General features: G+C 41.6%; 1 protein-coding gene across 3 annotated transcripts in view; it reads right to left on the bottom strand.

The window, feature by feature from the left end:
• The window catches only part of LOC145399843 (transketolase), a 95,438-nt gene that overhangs the window by 58,583 nt on the left and 20,704 nt on the right, over positions 1 to 16,151 (bottom strand). For 2 of the 3 annotated variants that reach the window (XR_013897343.1, XM_080272420.1), the window contains exons 1-8: positions 15,946 to 16,102; positions 10,601 to 10,746; positions 10,036 to 10,225; positions 9,562 to 9,796; positions 8,375 to 8,645; positions 7,356 to 7,494; positions 3,805 to 3,952; positions 2,537 to 2,779 (exon numbers count right to left, since the gene is read on the bottom strand). Coding sequence is in view for 2 of the 3 variants with exons in the window: in XM_080272420.1 (XP_080128546.1) it covers positions 2,537 to 2,779; positions 3,805 to 3,952; positions 7,356 to 7,494; positions 8,375 to 8,645; positions 9,562 to 9,796; positions 10,036 to 10,225; positions 10,601 to 10,746; positions 15,946 to 16,085 (1,512 nt within the window). In the remaining variant the exon portion in view is untranslated. Of the gene's footprint in view, positions 1 to 2,536; positions 2,780 to 3,804; positions 3,953 to 7,355; positions 7,495 to 8,374; positions 8,646 to 9,561; positions 9,797 to 10,035; positions 10,226 to 10,600; positions 10,747 to 15,945; positions 16,103 to 16,151 lie in introns of those variants that run through there. The other variant, XM_080272421.1, reaches the window with a different exon arrangement.

Below are 16,151 nucleotides of genomic sequence, written 5' to 3'. Positions count from 1 at the left end.
AGAGGGAGGGGGAAGAGGCAGGGGGAAGCCGAGGATGAGATGGAGGGATGGGGTGGAGAGGTATATGAGAGAGGGGGATGTGAGTTGGGAGCAGGACAGTGAAATGGCAGGGGACAGGGTGACGCGGAGGCGATTTGTTTGTGGCCACCCCAAACGGGATTGAGGCGACTGGCAATAGACAGACAGATAGAGACAACAGTAAAGTACTGCACTACAGAAGGTGGAGGTGGTTTCCCAAAAGATGTCACTTCATCATTTAATCCAACCAGTGGGACATATGTAGGTATCACTCGCATCACTTTTCTTACTCACCACACATTTTAAAATTATTATTCCATTATTCACTGTAGTTGCATTCATAACACTTTTTAACTCATCTCTCAGCCAACAAGACCCCTGCTCCTATAACTCACCTTCCCTTCCTTTCAACAAAGGTTATATAATTCTTATTACTAATCATCCTAGCTGACCCTCTCCTCTGGTGAATCTACACACAGCATACATCCAGCATCTTATTCATTGTCTCAACCACGTCTCCCACTCTCCCCTCTCATACTTTCCATATTCAAACAAGCTGATCTAAGCCTATAGGGTGATTTAATTCTCCCAGGTTGCTTTTTTTCTCTGTTAGTTACAGCCACAGTTCAAATTTTGTGTGGGCAGCTCAAATTCAAATTTCAACATTTTGTGGATGTGAGAAGAAGCATTTGGAGAAACACACTGAGATGGTTTGGCCATGTGGAGGGGATGGACAGTGAGAGACTGAAGAGGAGAGTGTCTGTGAGTGAGGAGGAGAATGTCTGTGAGTGAGGTGGAGGGGGAGAGAGGGTGGGGGAGGCCAAGGATGAGATGGAGGGATGGAGTGGAGAGGTATATGAGGGAGGGGGGTGTGAGCTGGAAGCAGGGTAGTGAAATGGCAGGGGACAGGGCGACGTGGTGATTCATTTGTGGCCACCCCATATGGGATTAAGGCGAATGGGCAATAGATAAGATAGACAGATGTTACCAATATGCCAGAAACAAATGATTCTTTGCTTGCAGTGTCCTTTAACACCACAAGTGCTCAAAACAGTTTCATACCCAAACTGTTTTACATGCATTCTCAAATTAAGAGTTGTGGTGGCCCTGGGGTACAGCATCTTGGAGGCCCCCTAAAACTAAAGCTGGTAGAGCTCAGTAGCATAGACACCCACCACATTTTTAGGCTATATCTGGCCTATTCAGTACACACAGCAGTGTCTGATGTTCTTTCAGTTTTAAAGGCATGAAAATTCAAATATCAGTGTTTGCTGTCTTGTAGGGGCCCCAGGGCTATAGTCCCAGTATCCCCTTTTGTGGCCATGTGTATGTGTAAAAAAAATTTTCTTTCATACTCTTCTTGTTGAGTAACCTTGGTCTGTCTGGCTGACCAGACTCATCAACCACAGATAAGCAACCACCCCTGCAGGGTCATCCTGCACAATGAGGCAATGTCTCCCTGTGGAGGCTTAGTTCCTGGATGGATGACATTTCTCTCCACTCATTTAAGAGGCATCACAATGGGTTCCACATCATCCTGTTATCTGGTAACCCCCAGTGCAGTACTGTAAATGGTTTCCTGGGTTATACAGAAAACTATTAGGCTTGTCACTCAATGAAGAGCCACATGAAGTGGAAAGAAAGGTAATAAAAAATGACAGGATGAATGGGAGAAAAAGGAAGAGATGAGGTCAGAGAAAAAGAATGATAAAGTGAGAGAAGATGTAGGAAGCACTACATCAAGTGGGTGGATGATGGATGCTGCCACTCACAACTTGTTCTTAATGCTCAGGCACAGAAAATGACAATGTCAAAACATCATGCCATTTTTAATACAGGTGTTCACAAAGGCATTTGACATCTACAGTAGTAAAGTAATATGTAATTAAAAACCCAGTTTAAGTTGAAAAAACAGCAGACATGAATTTCCAGCAATATATTAAATGAATTAAAAGTTCTGAGAGCACAGTGATGAACGGGGAACAATGTGATGACAAACTCAATGCAGATCATAAGGATCTCATGTGACCAGCCCCAATCCCCTTTCCCACAACTCAAATACTGTAGTTTCAAGCTCTCCCATAACTAGTTTCATTAAAAAAACAAACAACCAAGGAAACATCACATACCCTTATCTCATTCTAATGCTAACACCGATTCATTAATATGTAAATAATGACAGCACTACAGTTGTATACTTTTTAACTTTACTAATATTCTGCAGTTTACAGTACTAAAAATGTCAATGATGTGTTTATGTGTTTATCAACTCTTCCTGAGACTGAACATCTTATATAACAATACAATATTCTAATTGTCCCACTTATGCATATTAACAAACTATACAAATGTTAATCACCTGTGGTGCATCTAGTAGTAAAACTATTTTCCTTAAGAACATGGGTTTATCCGATAACAGCTTGAATCTCTGCATAACTGTTGTCTTGTTTTAACACTAATGCTACGGTTTCCCTACAAGCTCAACATTCAGTATTTTTATATTTTATTTTTCTCTTACCTCAAACTTGTGATCATTGTCATAGATAACTGCAGTGCCAGGACGAGATGTTCGGATGAAACAGATACCAGAAGTGTTGGCAGCCAACTCACAAGCACGCTCTGCTGCCACAGCATCAGACGGGTAAAATACTGTCGCTGTGGGGATGGACCTAAACATTGCTAGATCCTCCAGAGCCATCTGGCTGGGACCATCTTCACCAATGCTTACACCAGCATGTGATCCAACACAGTTCACATTTGTCTGGAAAGAACCAACACCTAGGTGAAGTACAATGTCTACAACCTTTCAAGACAAAATCTAGGGGGCTGCTGCATGCCCTCAAATATGTTGGAATGGTTGACTGACAGACAAGACATTTATAGTAAGGCCTGACAGAGTTGAAGGGCATATGAGGATTGGATAGGGATGAAGAGTCTATAAGAAAGCAAGAGGAATGCCTGAATGATAACAGGCAACAGAAAAAATTAAAGTGAATAAGAACTGAAACAGAAAACACTAAAAATGAATTACTTTATAGCACATATTAACCCCTGCCAAGCTAATTCATATCAAACCGATTACCTTCCCTGTGTCATTTTTTTGGTCTTTTTATTTTAATATCAAGTTGATTTTTTGTCATCTGATCAAGCATTTCGGTGCTCGAACTCTTCATCACCCTCGTCTTTTTCTAATTATGCCTCTTGGGTGGGTTTGAGGTTGGAGATAATTCACCAGCACCGTGCAGGGTAGACAAGCGTGAATCTGCCACCGCTGCGCTACACACAGTATTTGGCAACTGCGGTGTGGCACTGACTGGCAACAGCTCTGATGGTGTAAAAGGAGACTCAATGTTCTCAGGGAAATATCACTGACACTTCCTCATGCTTGAAATTATGGCATGGAGACCCATCGCCTCATATGAGGTGATCAGCCCGGCCAGGGTTGGCCTGCATATCTGAATTACTAAATATGTGGTATTTGGCAACTGCGGTGTGACAGAGATTGGCAACAGCTCTGATGGTGTAGAGGGAGACTCAACGTTCCCATGGAAACCACTGATGCTTCCTCGTGCTTGAAATTATGGCACGGAGACCCATCGCTTCACATGAGGCAATCAGTGCGGCCAGAGGTGGCCTGTAAGTTCAGCCATGGTTAGTACCAAAATAATTTTTCCTCATAGTTCACACAATGATTCTACATTTACATTTTATCTGATACATAGTGTGCCACTTAACTGATACATAAACTAACTGCTGTTCAAAATGCATCTTTAGAATTCTACTCACCTGAGAGATAGCTCCCATACGCAGCTGATCAAAGGCTCGGGTGAAGAAGGCAGCAAAAGTAGATACAAAGGCCACTGTACGATCTCTGCAGGCTGCTCCAATACCCACACCCACGAGGTTCTGCTCCGCAATGAAGCACTCAATGTACCTGTCATGACAAGCATAGGTTGCCATAAAATATGCTTTTATTGTGAACCTGGTTTTGGAAGTTATTTCCCTTCCCACAGAGGTAACAGTTCACACAGTTGCACTGCAATTTGGCAATCACTTCTCTAAACCAGTACAACACAAAATGCACTCTGCAATCAGCTCTGCCATGTCTAATTCTGTCCCTGATACCAAAGCACATTTCAAATTTCATGAGTCATTCTCACAGTTCCTACTGTTAATACGATGCTACCTTTCAACAAAACCTCTGTAATACAGAATATCTGCAATCCACCTGATTCATGTCTGCATGAACTCAGGTTAACAATGACTGATACTTAAGTCACATTTAAAATACAGAAGTATATGAAGTACTGTAACATAAGGGGTAAATTTGCAAAGGAAGTTAGATTGAAGTGGCACACAAGAAAGGTGGCTGGTGCTATGAGGAATTTCATGAAAAAACCTGGCCTAAGTCCAGAGGCTTCAAGAAGATTTTAGGATTGCAAGACAGTGTATTAGCGTCCTCATTAACATATGGGCGTGAGAATGATATGGGGTGAAAAAAAGTAAAGAGTAAATGAAGAAATGAGAGTGCTGAGGAGTGTGTGTTGAGTTTACAAAATGAATGGGCCATTTATGAATTGCAAATGAAATGAATCAGGAAAACTTGATAAACAGAGCAGAAGTGTGCTTGGATGGTATAGTCATACGGGAAGCATGAATGTTGACAGGTTGGTAAAATGAGTATGTGAATGAGTCTGACAGTGGTAAAAACCACAGCAGGCTAAGAAAATACAGTGCAGTACCATGGACATGGTAAGTGAATGTTTGAAAGAGCCTAATATGAAAGTCTGAGGTTGGAAAAATTACTGGGGGTCAAACTGGTTGCATAGATTATGGAGGAACACATGACAAGGGTTTGGGATCCCCCCCCACTTTTTTATAGCAATATGAATGATTATTCCAGGAAGTTTGTGTGAAGTACATCCATAGTAATTAGAAAAAGCTATGTGCAGATGGCTAGGCTTAAAATGAGATGCCAGTATTCCAGTACATTAGATCCTTGCTTTAACAGACCTCAGCAGACTGGATATCAGATTTATGGTAAATTCTCAATTATCTGGCATAATTCTGCCAACTCCCATGCTGGATATGGCATTGTACCCCAATCAGCTATCTATTCAGTGTCGTGCCAGATAATGCGTCACTATCCGTCTCAACCCTCTATCCTGAAAACTTTCCTACAATATTACTCATGAGTAAATGATTAAAATTAAGCATAAAATACAATAAAGTACAGTATTCACACAATACATTTAGTACAGTAATACAGTACATGAAATTATCATATTATACTAACCTAGTGTTGGCATCAATGGAGGGTAGATATGCACAGATAAGTCTCCCTATACACTAGTCAGAGCACTGAGAAGCCACAAGGTTAGTCACAGTATTAGGGTTTAGCCACTGCATGGGCCACAATAGCAGACTGCACAGATTATGTCCTCACTGTAGTGTCCATGGGGGAGACAGAGAGCAATTGTAGGCTTGGTGCACCGGATGGACCATTCATGCACCACAATGTGATCAGGTGGCATGTTGCAGGGTCTGCCCGCGCACCAATTGGGTCCTGTGTCCGAGTTGGAGGGCCAACTGCTTCCCATTTCTGAGCTGAATATTGCATAATTTTTGCTGGATATTGTTTTAACAGAGCCAAGCAAAAAGCACCAGATATTGTGATGACAGATAACTGAGAGTCTACTGTGGCTGACAATAAGGCCACCAAACTTACATTGGCTATAACGGATAATGTGCCATAAATGGGGCATAATGGGTCACAATACATGTGTTTCCTGCCCTTTTTACTCCAACCTGGCCTGAAATTGCTCTCCCCATCGAAATTGCCGAGTTCTAACAGCAGACTAGTGATACAGTCAACTCCCGGTATATGACTTCGCTATGTGATAAATTGCTGCAACGATAATTCAGGTTATACTCTTTTCCAGAATAACGAGAAAAAATTGACTGCGATTTCACTGGCGTAATAACTTTGACAGCCGCCTCTAGTGAACGATAACTGTGACATCTGCCTTCAAGAATCTCATGCAGACACAGTGACACACGTAATCCAACACTCTGCAGCTTGAGCCAAAATGGCTACCCGGTGTTCACATTCACTGATCGTCTGCCTTTCGTTCCCTTTTGCACATGGATGATCACAAACACCACCGCTACTGCCAAATATGAAAACAGTGTACGTGTGTTACAATACAGTAGTGCAGTGTATGATAAGTGAAGTGATAACTGTGTGAAATACTGAAACTTCTTGATCTGGAAATAATGTATGGCAAGGATGCTACCCCTAGTGGAAAGCATGGTGCTACTGAGAGGTGCTGATGGCAAGCCTATTCATTTTTATTTTAGATTTTAGGTTTTGTGGTGAAGGGCACCCTCCCTATCCCCACTGAATCCATGTTACCTCGTTCTCGTTATAGCTGCTATAAATCGTTAAGTGACAGTTTTCACTTGACATACCCCTATCATATTGCAAGTCATGACTGTACTATACTATTCATGATGATACGCTATGACAAGGATGTGAAAGAAGCTGCAAAAGGGCAAAATTATGGGTCAATTTAGTGCATACTTGCATAAAGCTATTTTTACTTTTGCTAACAAATGATGAAAAGAAACCACATTTGCTAGGTGTACTGTACCATGTATTTAAAGTAAATTACTGAATTTTTTTAATGTTCAATGAAAACAAAATTATGAAAAAGATAAGTTTAAGTGCATGCAGTGATAAGCATTTGCTTAATACACATGGGATAATTTTTCAAAATACAGTAATGCTTTTCCTCAGAAGATAAATTCAGCCAGTTTTGCCCAGAATGGTTATGAACTGACCATATATAAAACATTTGTATTTTGAGAAAGTAAAAAATTGGGGCCATGGCCCCTATTTTGGAAACCACCGCAGTAAACCATCTATACAGTGCCATTTTACTGTTCAAAGCTTAATCTAATTAATTAAAACACTGATCCTAAACTAACCGTTTATCTGTATAACTGCCATTCATCATATTTTTATTCATACTCCATGTTTAGCACATTGAAGAAATATCAGAAAATAAAATTTTTCAGGTCTTGAAAATTAACAGATGCCATATTCTATTTTCTGAACTGTACAGAGGGTACTGCAGCTAGACAACTGTTGTTCTCCCATCAATTCTATCTCCTTGTCAGTATTCAAATAGTCGTACCATATACTTTATGGTACTTCCTACTTCAACTCCCTCTCCTAAGCATGTATTTCTATAATTTCTTAGCTGTCAATGCAAGACTGACTAATGAGAAAAACTTAAAACGATAAAACAAAGGACAAATGCTATGTGCCTCACCGCTTAGCGTCTTGCTTCAGCATGGCATTAGAGAAAGTGGAGTTCTTTGTGTCACCATCGAGGGCCACCACACGTGGGTTGTTCTGCGCCAGCTTAGCCAGTGCTGTGCCATATGCCTGCCGAGTGGCCACCTTGTCTCCTGCACCACCACACAAACTTCAGTGCCAATACCAATCAGAAAAAGCCTAACTTCATTGCCAAAACCAATCAAAAAGAGCCCCAATAACCCTCTGACCATTCGTCAACTATATACATATACATTATATATATACAGTATACTGTACAGTATACATATATTTATTTATATTATATATATATATATATATATATATATATATATATATATATATATATTTATATATATATATATATATATTTATTTATATTATATATATATATATATATATATATATATATATAAGTTTAGTCAGACCATTTGTAATACGGCTGACATTTTCCAATAACCTAACTTTTTTCCACCTCTCAAACTCATACAAGTTTATGTTTTTCAGTACTACAGTATATCCAAAACAAATCAATTTTGAATTATTAAATCTAAGGATAATACTGGTCAAAGAGTACTTGAGACCCCTTAATTATAAAAAGTGTTATGTCTCTACTTTTAGTAACAAATATAACTTTTCATGCAATAGCATGCACTCGTTGTTGAAGCTAAAATCTATAAAAACAAGACTACCCATCAACTGTGAGCTAGGTAGACTAAAAATACCATTAGATGAAAACTTGACTATTATGTGCCCAACCTGGATGACTCCCAGTGCTGGCCGAGTGACATGTGAACTCAAGTTGTGACTCTAAACAGCTTTTATTAATAACTTTTTCTTCTACAATCAATACTTTCTGAGATTTGAATTTTCAACAAAGAGACACACACGGATACATTTCATACAAAAATAATGACCATTGACTTCATCTACCTGGCTCACTATGAAAACTTTATCAAATGTTAATGAACAAGTTAACAACATCCATATGGTTAATATTTCAAAAATTCTCACCCTTTTTGTAGTTGGGAGGAGAAGCCAGCTGAATATCAGATATATCTACTGCTGGGGCATCTTCATGGAGTGGTTTCTGTGGCACCAGATTGTTGGGGCCAGGGTTCTTGATCTGGGCTTCCAAATGTGCAATGACTTCTGCTGCCTTGTTGCCCAAAGGCTTCCCATGCCAATTATCTTCATCTTCGATTGTTGGGAACCCTCGTCCCTTGTAGGTCTTTGCCAGAATTGCTGTGGGTTTGTCTTTTGTCTGAGCAGCCTCATGGAAAGCCTGAAAAGGTTGAAGTTCACTACTAGCTGAGTGTATAACCAACTCACCATTTCTACTTTCTTCCTAAGTCCATCTATTTACCCATATCTCTAATGCCTGATCATGTATCCTGTGAGGGGTGTCCTCAACAGGAGGAGGACTGGGGATTACGTCCTTACTATACTTGATATTGAAACCTCTCCCCATGACACACCAACCTCCCAATAACAACTCTACTTGACTGGCTGTGACAGAGGTAACAACGCTCTACTGTATACCTTGGGAGCAGCTACCTCAGATGCGGCCATAAGGCAGGGGACCACCAAAAAACAATGGAGGACGCCCCCAGTGGCCAATGGGGGTACTGTACATATGGATGTGACCTCAGGTGACGAGTCAGTGCATTGCTCACCTGTCGTCATCATGAGCAACATTTCAATTTTGGCAGGCCGTCTGAGCTCAGACGTCCAACAAATCGCTGTGGGTATATCTCTTTGTGGCTGTGGTACATATTTTTTGGTCACACTGTAGGTGACCGCTTATGTACAAATCAGTGTTACACAATATTGCATTACAGGAGGAGGACTATATACTGTGTATGTATGTATGTATGTGTATATATATATATATATATATATATTACAAGATATATACAGTATATAAAAAAATATGCTTAATTGTTTCAACACTAAACCTGAGGTACCTGTACAATGAATAGTTACAAGAGTGGTTTTCAAAAATGTATCCCAATCATAAAATGTGGGTGTCATGTAAATCATATGTAAAATGTGTATGAGAGGAGTAATTACAGTACATTTGCTATCAATTATGCAAGATAATGCTACAAACTCATTCACAATTTGGCTCATACTTAAAGTACAGTAATCACAAACACCTAACCCTGATAAAAACTGGCAAGGAATTAATAACTACCAACCTTGCAAAGAGCCTCTACATCATGTCCATCAACCACCAAAGCATTGAAGCCAAAGCTGGCCAGACGTGTGCGATATACGTCCATGTCATGTTGGAAGGCAGTTGGCTCAGACTGTCCCAACCGGTTGATGTCAAAAATAGCCACCAGGTTATTTAGTTTCTTGATACCCGCAAAGCTTAGGGCTTCCCAGATGCTGCCCTCAGCACTCTCTCCATCTCCAATCAGACAGTATGTCCTATGGGAGGAAATGATATGGCTAGCCTACCATCCATATAGGATGACAATTATATACAGTACATATATATATTTTTTTAAATTTATATATTATTACAGTCATTTGTTTATGGAAGTACAGTTCTAGACACAAGAACTGAAATCCCATTATCTTCAAGAGCTTCACACTACCTACTTGAGCTAAGGTACTTTACTGCTAACACACTACAGTACTCTGACAACCAAAACAGTGTTACTTACCTGTATGAGGCCTTGTCATAGTATTTGCCAACATAGGCCATGCCACAAGCTACAGACAACCCCTGACCCAGTGATCCTGTAGCCACATCCACAAAGTTGAGGCGAGGTGTCGGGTGGCCCTCCAGGTCATTGTCAATCTTGCGCAAGTTGAGCAGCTCATCTCCAGGGAACAGTCCAGCCTCTGCCCATGCTGTACAGTCCATACAAATATGCAGTTTTACTGATCTATCATACCATCATTGTATTTACCATAACACAAATCTTAATTTCCATCTAAAAGATAGAGTAAATAGTTAAATCTTTTACTATCATTCCGACCAATTTAATAATTCATAAACACCTTGCATCTAGAAGGTTTCCATTTTAAAGTATTCTTGCTGATCCCAGATTTTATTCTGATACTGAAGGGGTCTGCTATAACTACCATATATCTAACCCCTCCAATTCTGCTTATCCTAAGCTGAATACAAATGCCAAATGATTGCAAGAATGAACTGAGACATCCCGACCTTAATGGGTTAACAAACCAATGCAATGCATCTGTATGACAAATGTAACATCCCACCTGCATAAAGGATGGGAGCAGCATGTCCCTTTGAGAGGATGAAACGGTCGGAGCTGGGATCCCGTGGGGCACTTAATTTGTACCGCATTGTGTGGAAAAACAATACGGACATGATTTCTGCCATGGACGCACATGATGTTGGGTGCCTGCAAAGAATATGCATTACTATGTTACAGTACTTATTTTACTAAGAATAACTATTACATACAAGTACACAGCACAAAATGCTGAAATATTTCATATGGCTTAGTTAAACATTTTAAGTTAAAATGTTAATGGAATATTAGCCTTTTGACTGTTAGGGGTTTCTTTCTGCTGAGGAAAAGCTCTGTGGCAGTCACAAACTGCCAAAGTGCATCGGTAGCAGTAATCAGGGTATGATAAAGTTCTGATAATACTGTAGTTGACAAACTCCACTTTACATGTATTCACCTTCAGACAAATGCTTCTGTTATTCCCTGCATGTGCTCCTTCCTTTAAGGAACCTATGGGAAAACCAACCCCATGGGGCGGTCGCTTATCTTCAGCTGAACCTAAAACAGTAACTCCCCTCCTGCATCCACACTTGTTTTTCCTACAATCCTGGCACTGATGGAAGCATAACCAGACCTTTCTTGATATTTCTAAAGATGCTTCTCATTTCAAACTGATATCTTCATCATACATGTGTTAACCCCTAAATACCGAAGCACGTCAATGTACGTGTTGACCACTTTAGCCCTCTCGGCCGAATCACATCAATATAGCACGCCTTTTAAAAAACTAACTGCACATTGCTCCGCCCTGATCGTGACGTATATATATCCCTTCAAGCCAATGAGAACTAACCCCTCTGGCCTCGGGTTGGGTGATCTGGCCACTCTGGGGGCAGGGAGGTCACCCCCCCTCTTGGTCCACCCATAGCCTGAATGTTTCGTCATCTGTCGCATAACTCTCTCTGAAGACCCTTCCACCCCTCTGTACACCCCAATAGGACGTTGTTAGTCGAAGTTTACCCCTCCCCCAACCACGTAGCCCATTCCATCCCCCTCCAGCCCCCCCACCTTCCCCCCCTACCTTGTATACCCCTACCTACCCTACCCCCTCCCTCCCTTTCGGCCCCATACTATCCTCCTATCCCCAATAACCCATCGTTTGATAGCGAGCACGCAGCTTGACTTGCTCTCCCCCTCCACGCCTCCCCTCCCCCACTCCCCCCACCCCCAACACATGTACACATGCTTTATATGTATTTACTCTTTTTTTTTTCCTGTGCATTTTCGCACCTGACCATAATAAATGCTTCTCTGTATACTATTCTATACATGCAAACATGTGCAATCACAGGCGTCTGAGCCCCAGCCCCCCCACCACCACCCAGCACCCTCCCCCCATCACAACCCAGCCCCATTCCCCCATCACCACCCCTCAACCTTGATACATCTATTACTCCCCATACGTGAATTATCTCCCCACACCTGTAAACACACCTGCTTGCATGGTTGATATGTTAAATCACAGATTTTGTTTGTTTCAACTAGCCAAATTGGTTGTTGCCGTAAATGATCTCCCAAGGTTCAATGTACTCGTTGTGGGCCTTCTCCCCGATCGAATTTTATCTTCCCACACGTACATACACATCTGTTTTCATTGTAGTTGATCAAGAACAAACTAAAGTGCTCTACTTTGATGAGAAAAGATTGTTTTATCCAACCTCCATACCCACAAACCTTCTCCCCACAGGGTACTTTATCTCCTCAAAAGCAAGTAATCTCCCCACACCCCAAAACACCTGTTCTCGGGCGTGTGACATATGATATTGCAATGACCTATTTCAGTAACAGAAATAGTCAGATATCAAAACTATGGGGGTTTTCGAAATTTTTGGGGTTAACTATTTTTTTTTTCAACTTTGACCCTCGATTGTGCGGTAACCATTGGGCCTAGGGGGGTGCCGATTGCGCTGTCGGGTGTGTAAATTCTTCCTCTTTAGCCAGAACATATTGATTTTCCCCTTGGTGAAGGTCGGAAAAACACCCCCGAATTGCGGCTCCAGTGGCTGACGAGCCAGATCGAATTGCGGTATTTAGGGGTTAAAACAATGGCCTTCCATCATGACCTTCAGTATGAGGACGGACTGTAAGTCACATGGCGTTTACTTAGACGAACAACACTGTTGTGGGACTTGCAGAAAATGTTTTCTCAACCAAAAACTTACTGTATGTAATGAGTGACACATGGCTGGGCATGTTGTGTTGAAGCAGCCAACCGTCATTCCATTTCTCAGGCAATTTACATCTCATTCATTCACAAAACATTTCAAAACTTCAAGACAATTTCCTTATGCCAAAAAATTTATAAAGTATGAGCATTTCCCACTCACTGATAAGCCACTGGTGTCTTCCACAGAGCTTTATCAAGTCATCTATGGGTTATAACACTAAATCCAAGTTTCATTTCCAGTAATGACTTTGGATAAGAATGTTGGATAAATTTCACAATGATTAGGATGGAGGACAAACATGACATCAAGCTCTTTTGGTCATCTGAGGATGCATGGAAAAAACTGAAGCAATGCCCCCCAATTATAAGAGGCTGATGGTGGGCAGGTCATCACAATAACCTTTGTCTTGCCCTTGCTATTGTGCACTGGTGCATGCAATGCTGTACAGTGATGGCAGCTAGAAGTGTCAAACGAATGTCAAACTAATCACTGGTCACTCATTACAAAGTGGTGATCCAGTAAAAAAAAAAAAAAATCATATTATGAAGTACTCTATGCAAGAATACATAGATCAAACTTTCACTGGTGCACAGAGCCACATATGATACGTGTGCATCAGAGTTTGAACAATACATCGTCCTGTGACTAAGAAACTTCTGGAATATTTAAAAATTCACCATAGCAGTTGTCAATCACAAAATTTTACAGCCATACTAGTATATCATGTGCTTGTGTCAGTCATCCAAGCATGGAAGGCTGTCATGCTGGCTGCTTCACTTTACACACACACACACACACACACACACGCTCGCACACAAAACAATCGTACAACACTCACCAACACAGACAACAATCCTACGACACACACACAAACACACACACACACACACACACACACACACACACACACACACACACACACACACACAAAACAATCCTAAAACATCCACCAACACAAAAATTCAACAACATCCACCTACACACAAGTCCTACCACACACACACACACACACACACACACACACAAATTCAACAACACACACACACACACACACACACACACACACACACACACCGCTCGCTGGTGCAGTGGTAACGTTCTCGCTTGCCAACTGGTGGGCGGGAGTTCGCGCCTCGCTCAGGTTGCGAAAAGTTTCACTGACGAAGTGGGTGGTTACTGTCCCCCTTGAGCAAGGGGACGGGTGTGTGCGTGTGTGAAGGTCACAGCCTTGCCCTTGGATCGGACTATATGAGCTCTCAGCTCCCTTCCGGGAGGGTAAAAGCTGACCATCACGACCAAGTCATCCTGACCGACCCGGTGAATTACACACACACACACACACACACACACACACATGCATGCGCACACACACGCACGCACGCATGCACACACAACAATCCTACAACACCCACATACACACTATCTTACAACACCCACATACACACCATGCTACAACACCCACATACACACTATCTTACAACACCCACATACACACCATGCTACAACACCCACATACACACCATGCTACAACACCCACATACACACCATCCTACAACACCCACATACACACCATCCTACAACACCCACATACACACCATCCTACAACACCCACATACACACCATCCACTACAACACCCACATACACACCATCCTACAACACCCACATACACACCATCCTACAACACCCACATACACACCATCCTACAACACCCACATACACACAATCCTACAACACCCACATACACACAATCCTACAACACCCACATACACACCATCTTACAACACCCACGTACACACCACCCACCTACATTTGGCATTTGACTCGTAAAATATAATGGGTTGTGGGCCTACGCATTGATACACTGCATTCTTCTGTGTCAGTTCCTTCCAAAATTCATTATAACAGACAGGTAATATGAAGAGAACTTAATAAATCATTTCCAACCTTTTAAAAACCGATTATTGATAAACGAAAATAATGGCCCTATGCAAGCTGAAATCTCAAAGTGGAATGCATGGTCCCTATTTCTGGCGTTAATTTCTGAAGGAAGTGAGCACAATGGAACGTGTTTTTCATCACTAAGTCGTTGATGAGTGCATTTTACTGTAGGATGCAGGCTGGATAAATTAATTACCATAGGTGCTCCGCAAATACAAAATATCAAGGATCTGCACTCCACTTTGCTACTTAAGGCTAAAGCATACGAGCACAAGACATGCAGTTTTGTGTGGGTTCCACATCAATACCACTAGCCTAATCCTATCCCATTTCTTCCGGAAATTAATAACTGAAAGACGGGCGCTGAAAGCTATACAGGGGTGTCGTGTCATACCGCACTAATTTCTACTTTCCTGTTCGTGGGGCCCAAAACAACGCCTAAGGTACAGTACGTGGCTTTAAAGTTTAGTGCCGGTCTGGATGGTTCATTAGGAGGGAGGCCTAGGAAGGACTGTCACTCCCATCTCCCAGTTAAGCACTCAGTGTTTTTCTGGATTTTTATGATTCCACATGCTTTTAGAAACGAGGCATTTTCGCATGAAATTGGGTCAACAAAAAAAAAAAAAAAAAAAAAAAAAAAAAAAAAACTCATCTTTGCCCCAAGTAAAACTTTACCCCTTCATTAACCTTTTACCCCAAAAGTAAGGGGGAGGGGGTCATCCCAAAGTAAATCATGTGCGGTGATGGAAACATTAATATATCAAAAACAGTCACCGTACAGAAGTTAACCTCTTCATCCGATGATGTGTCTGATGAATTCTTACTGCCACCTGATTTTATTCAGGATCGTGGATATCGTTGTAGTGACGAGTAAGTGAAAGATAAATCCAACCTCCCCAGTGCTAAAAGACTACCCTAAAAAGAATGAAATCATTTGAAGAAAGCAAGGACACAAGGAAAAAACGCCACCGGATTCAAGCACTTACGTGATATAGTCCTGCAATATGTCAAGCCCATACTGGGTACAATAATTTTTGAAGCATATAATGGTGATAAGTGTAAATGCCTATCTCTGCCGCTGCTAACTACACTGGGTAATGTGAGGCGTTGGCTGATCACGCACATAAGACATGATAATACCTTCGCGCACTGACTTTTCAAAATACTATCATTAATATTATGTGCCTGTGATCGGTAACGTACCCAGATTGTGCTGCGTCTGTACTACGGATGGACCACAGCCGCAGCTTGTTGGCGATGTCCTCCAGGTCCTGTACCTTCACCTCAGACATGTTGCTGTTGGCGCCGCTCTTCACAACCAGGCCGGAGAGCGTACACCCCATGCGAGCCTAACCACCACTGAGCAGCCTGGGCCGCCACCACAACCTGATACAAAATATCCCACCTGG

The sequence above is a fragment of the Coenobita brevimanus genome, chromosome 50, assembly GCF_032717465.1.
Source record: "Coenobita brevimanus isolate Jiangsu-jjx chromosome 50, ASM3271746v2, whole genome shotgun sequence".
Lineage (NCBI taxonomy): Eukaryota > Metazoa > Arthropoda > Malacostraca > Decapoda > Coenobitidae > Coenobita > Coenobita brevimanus.
This window is presented reverse-complemented; position numbering and strand designations above follow the sequence as displayed.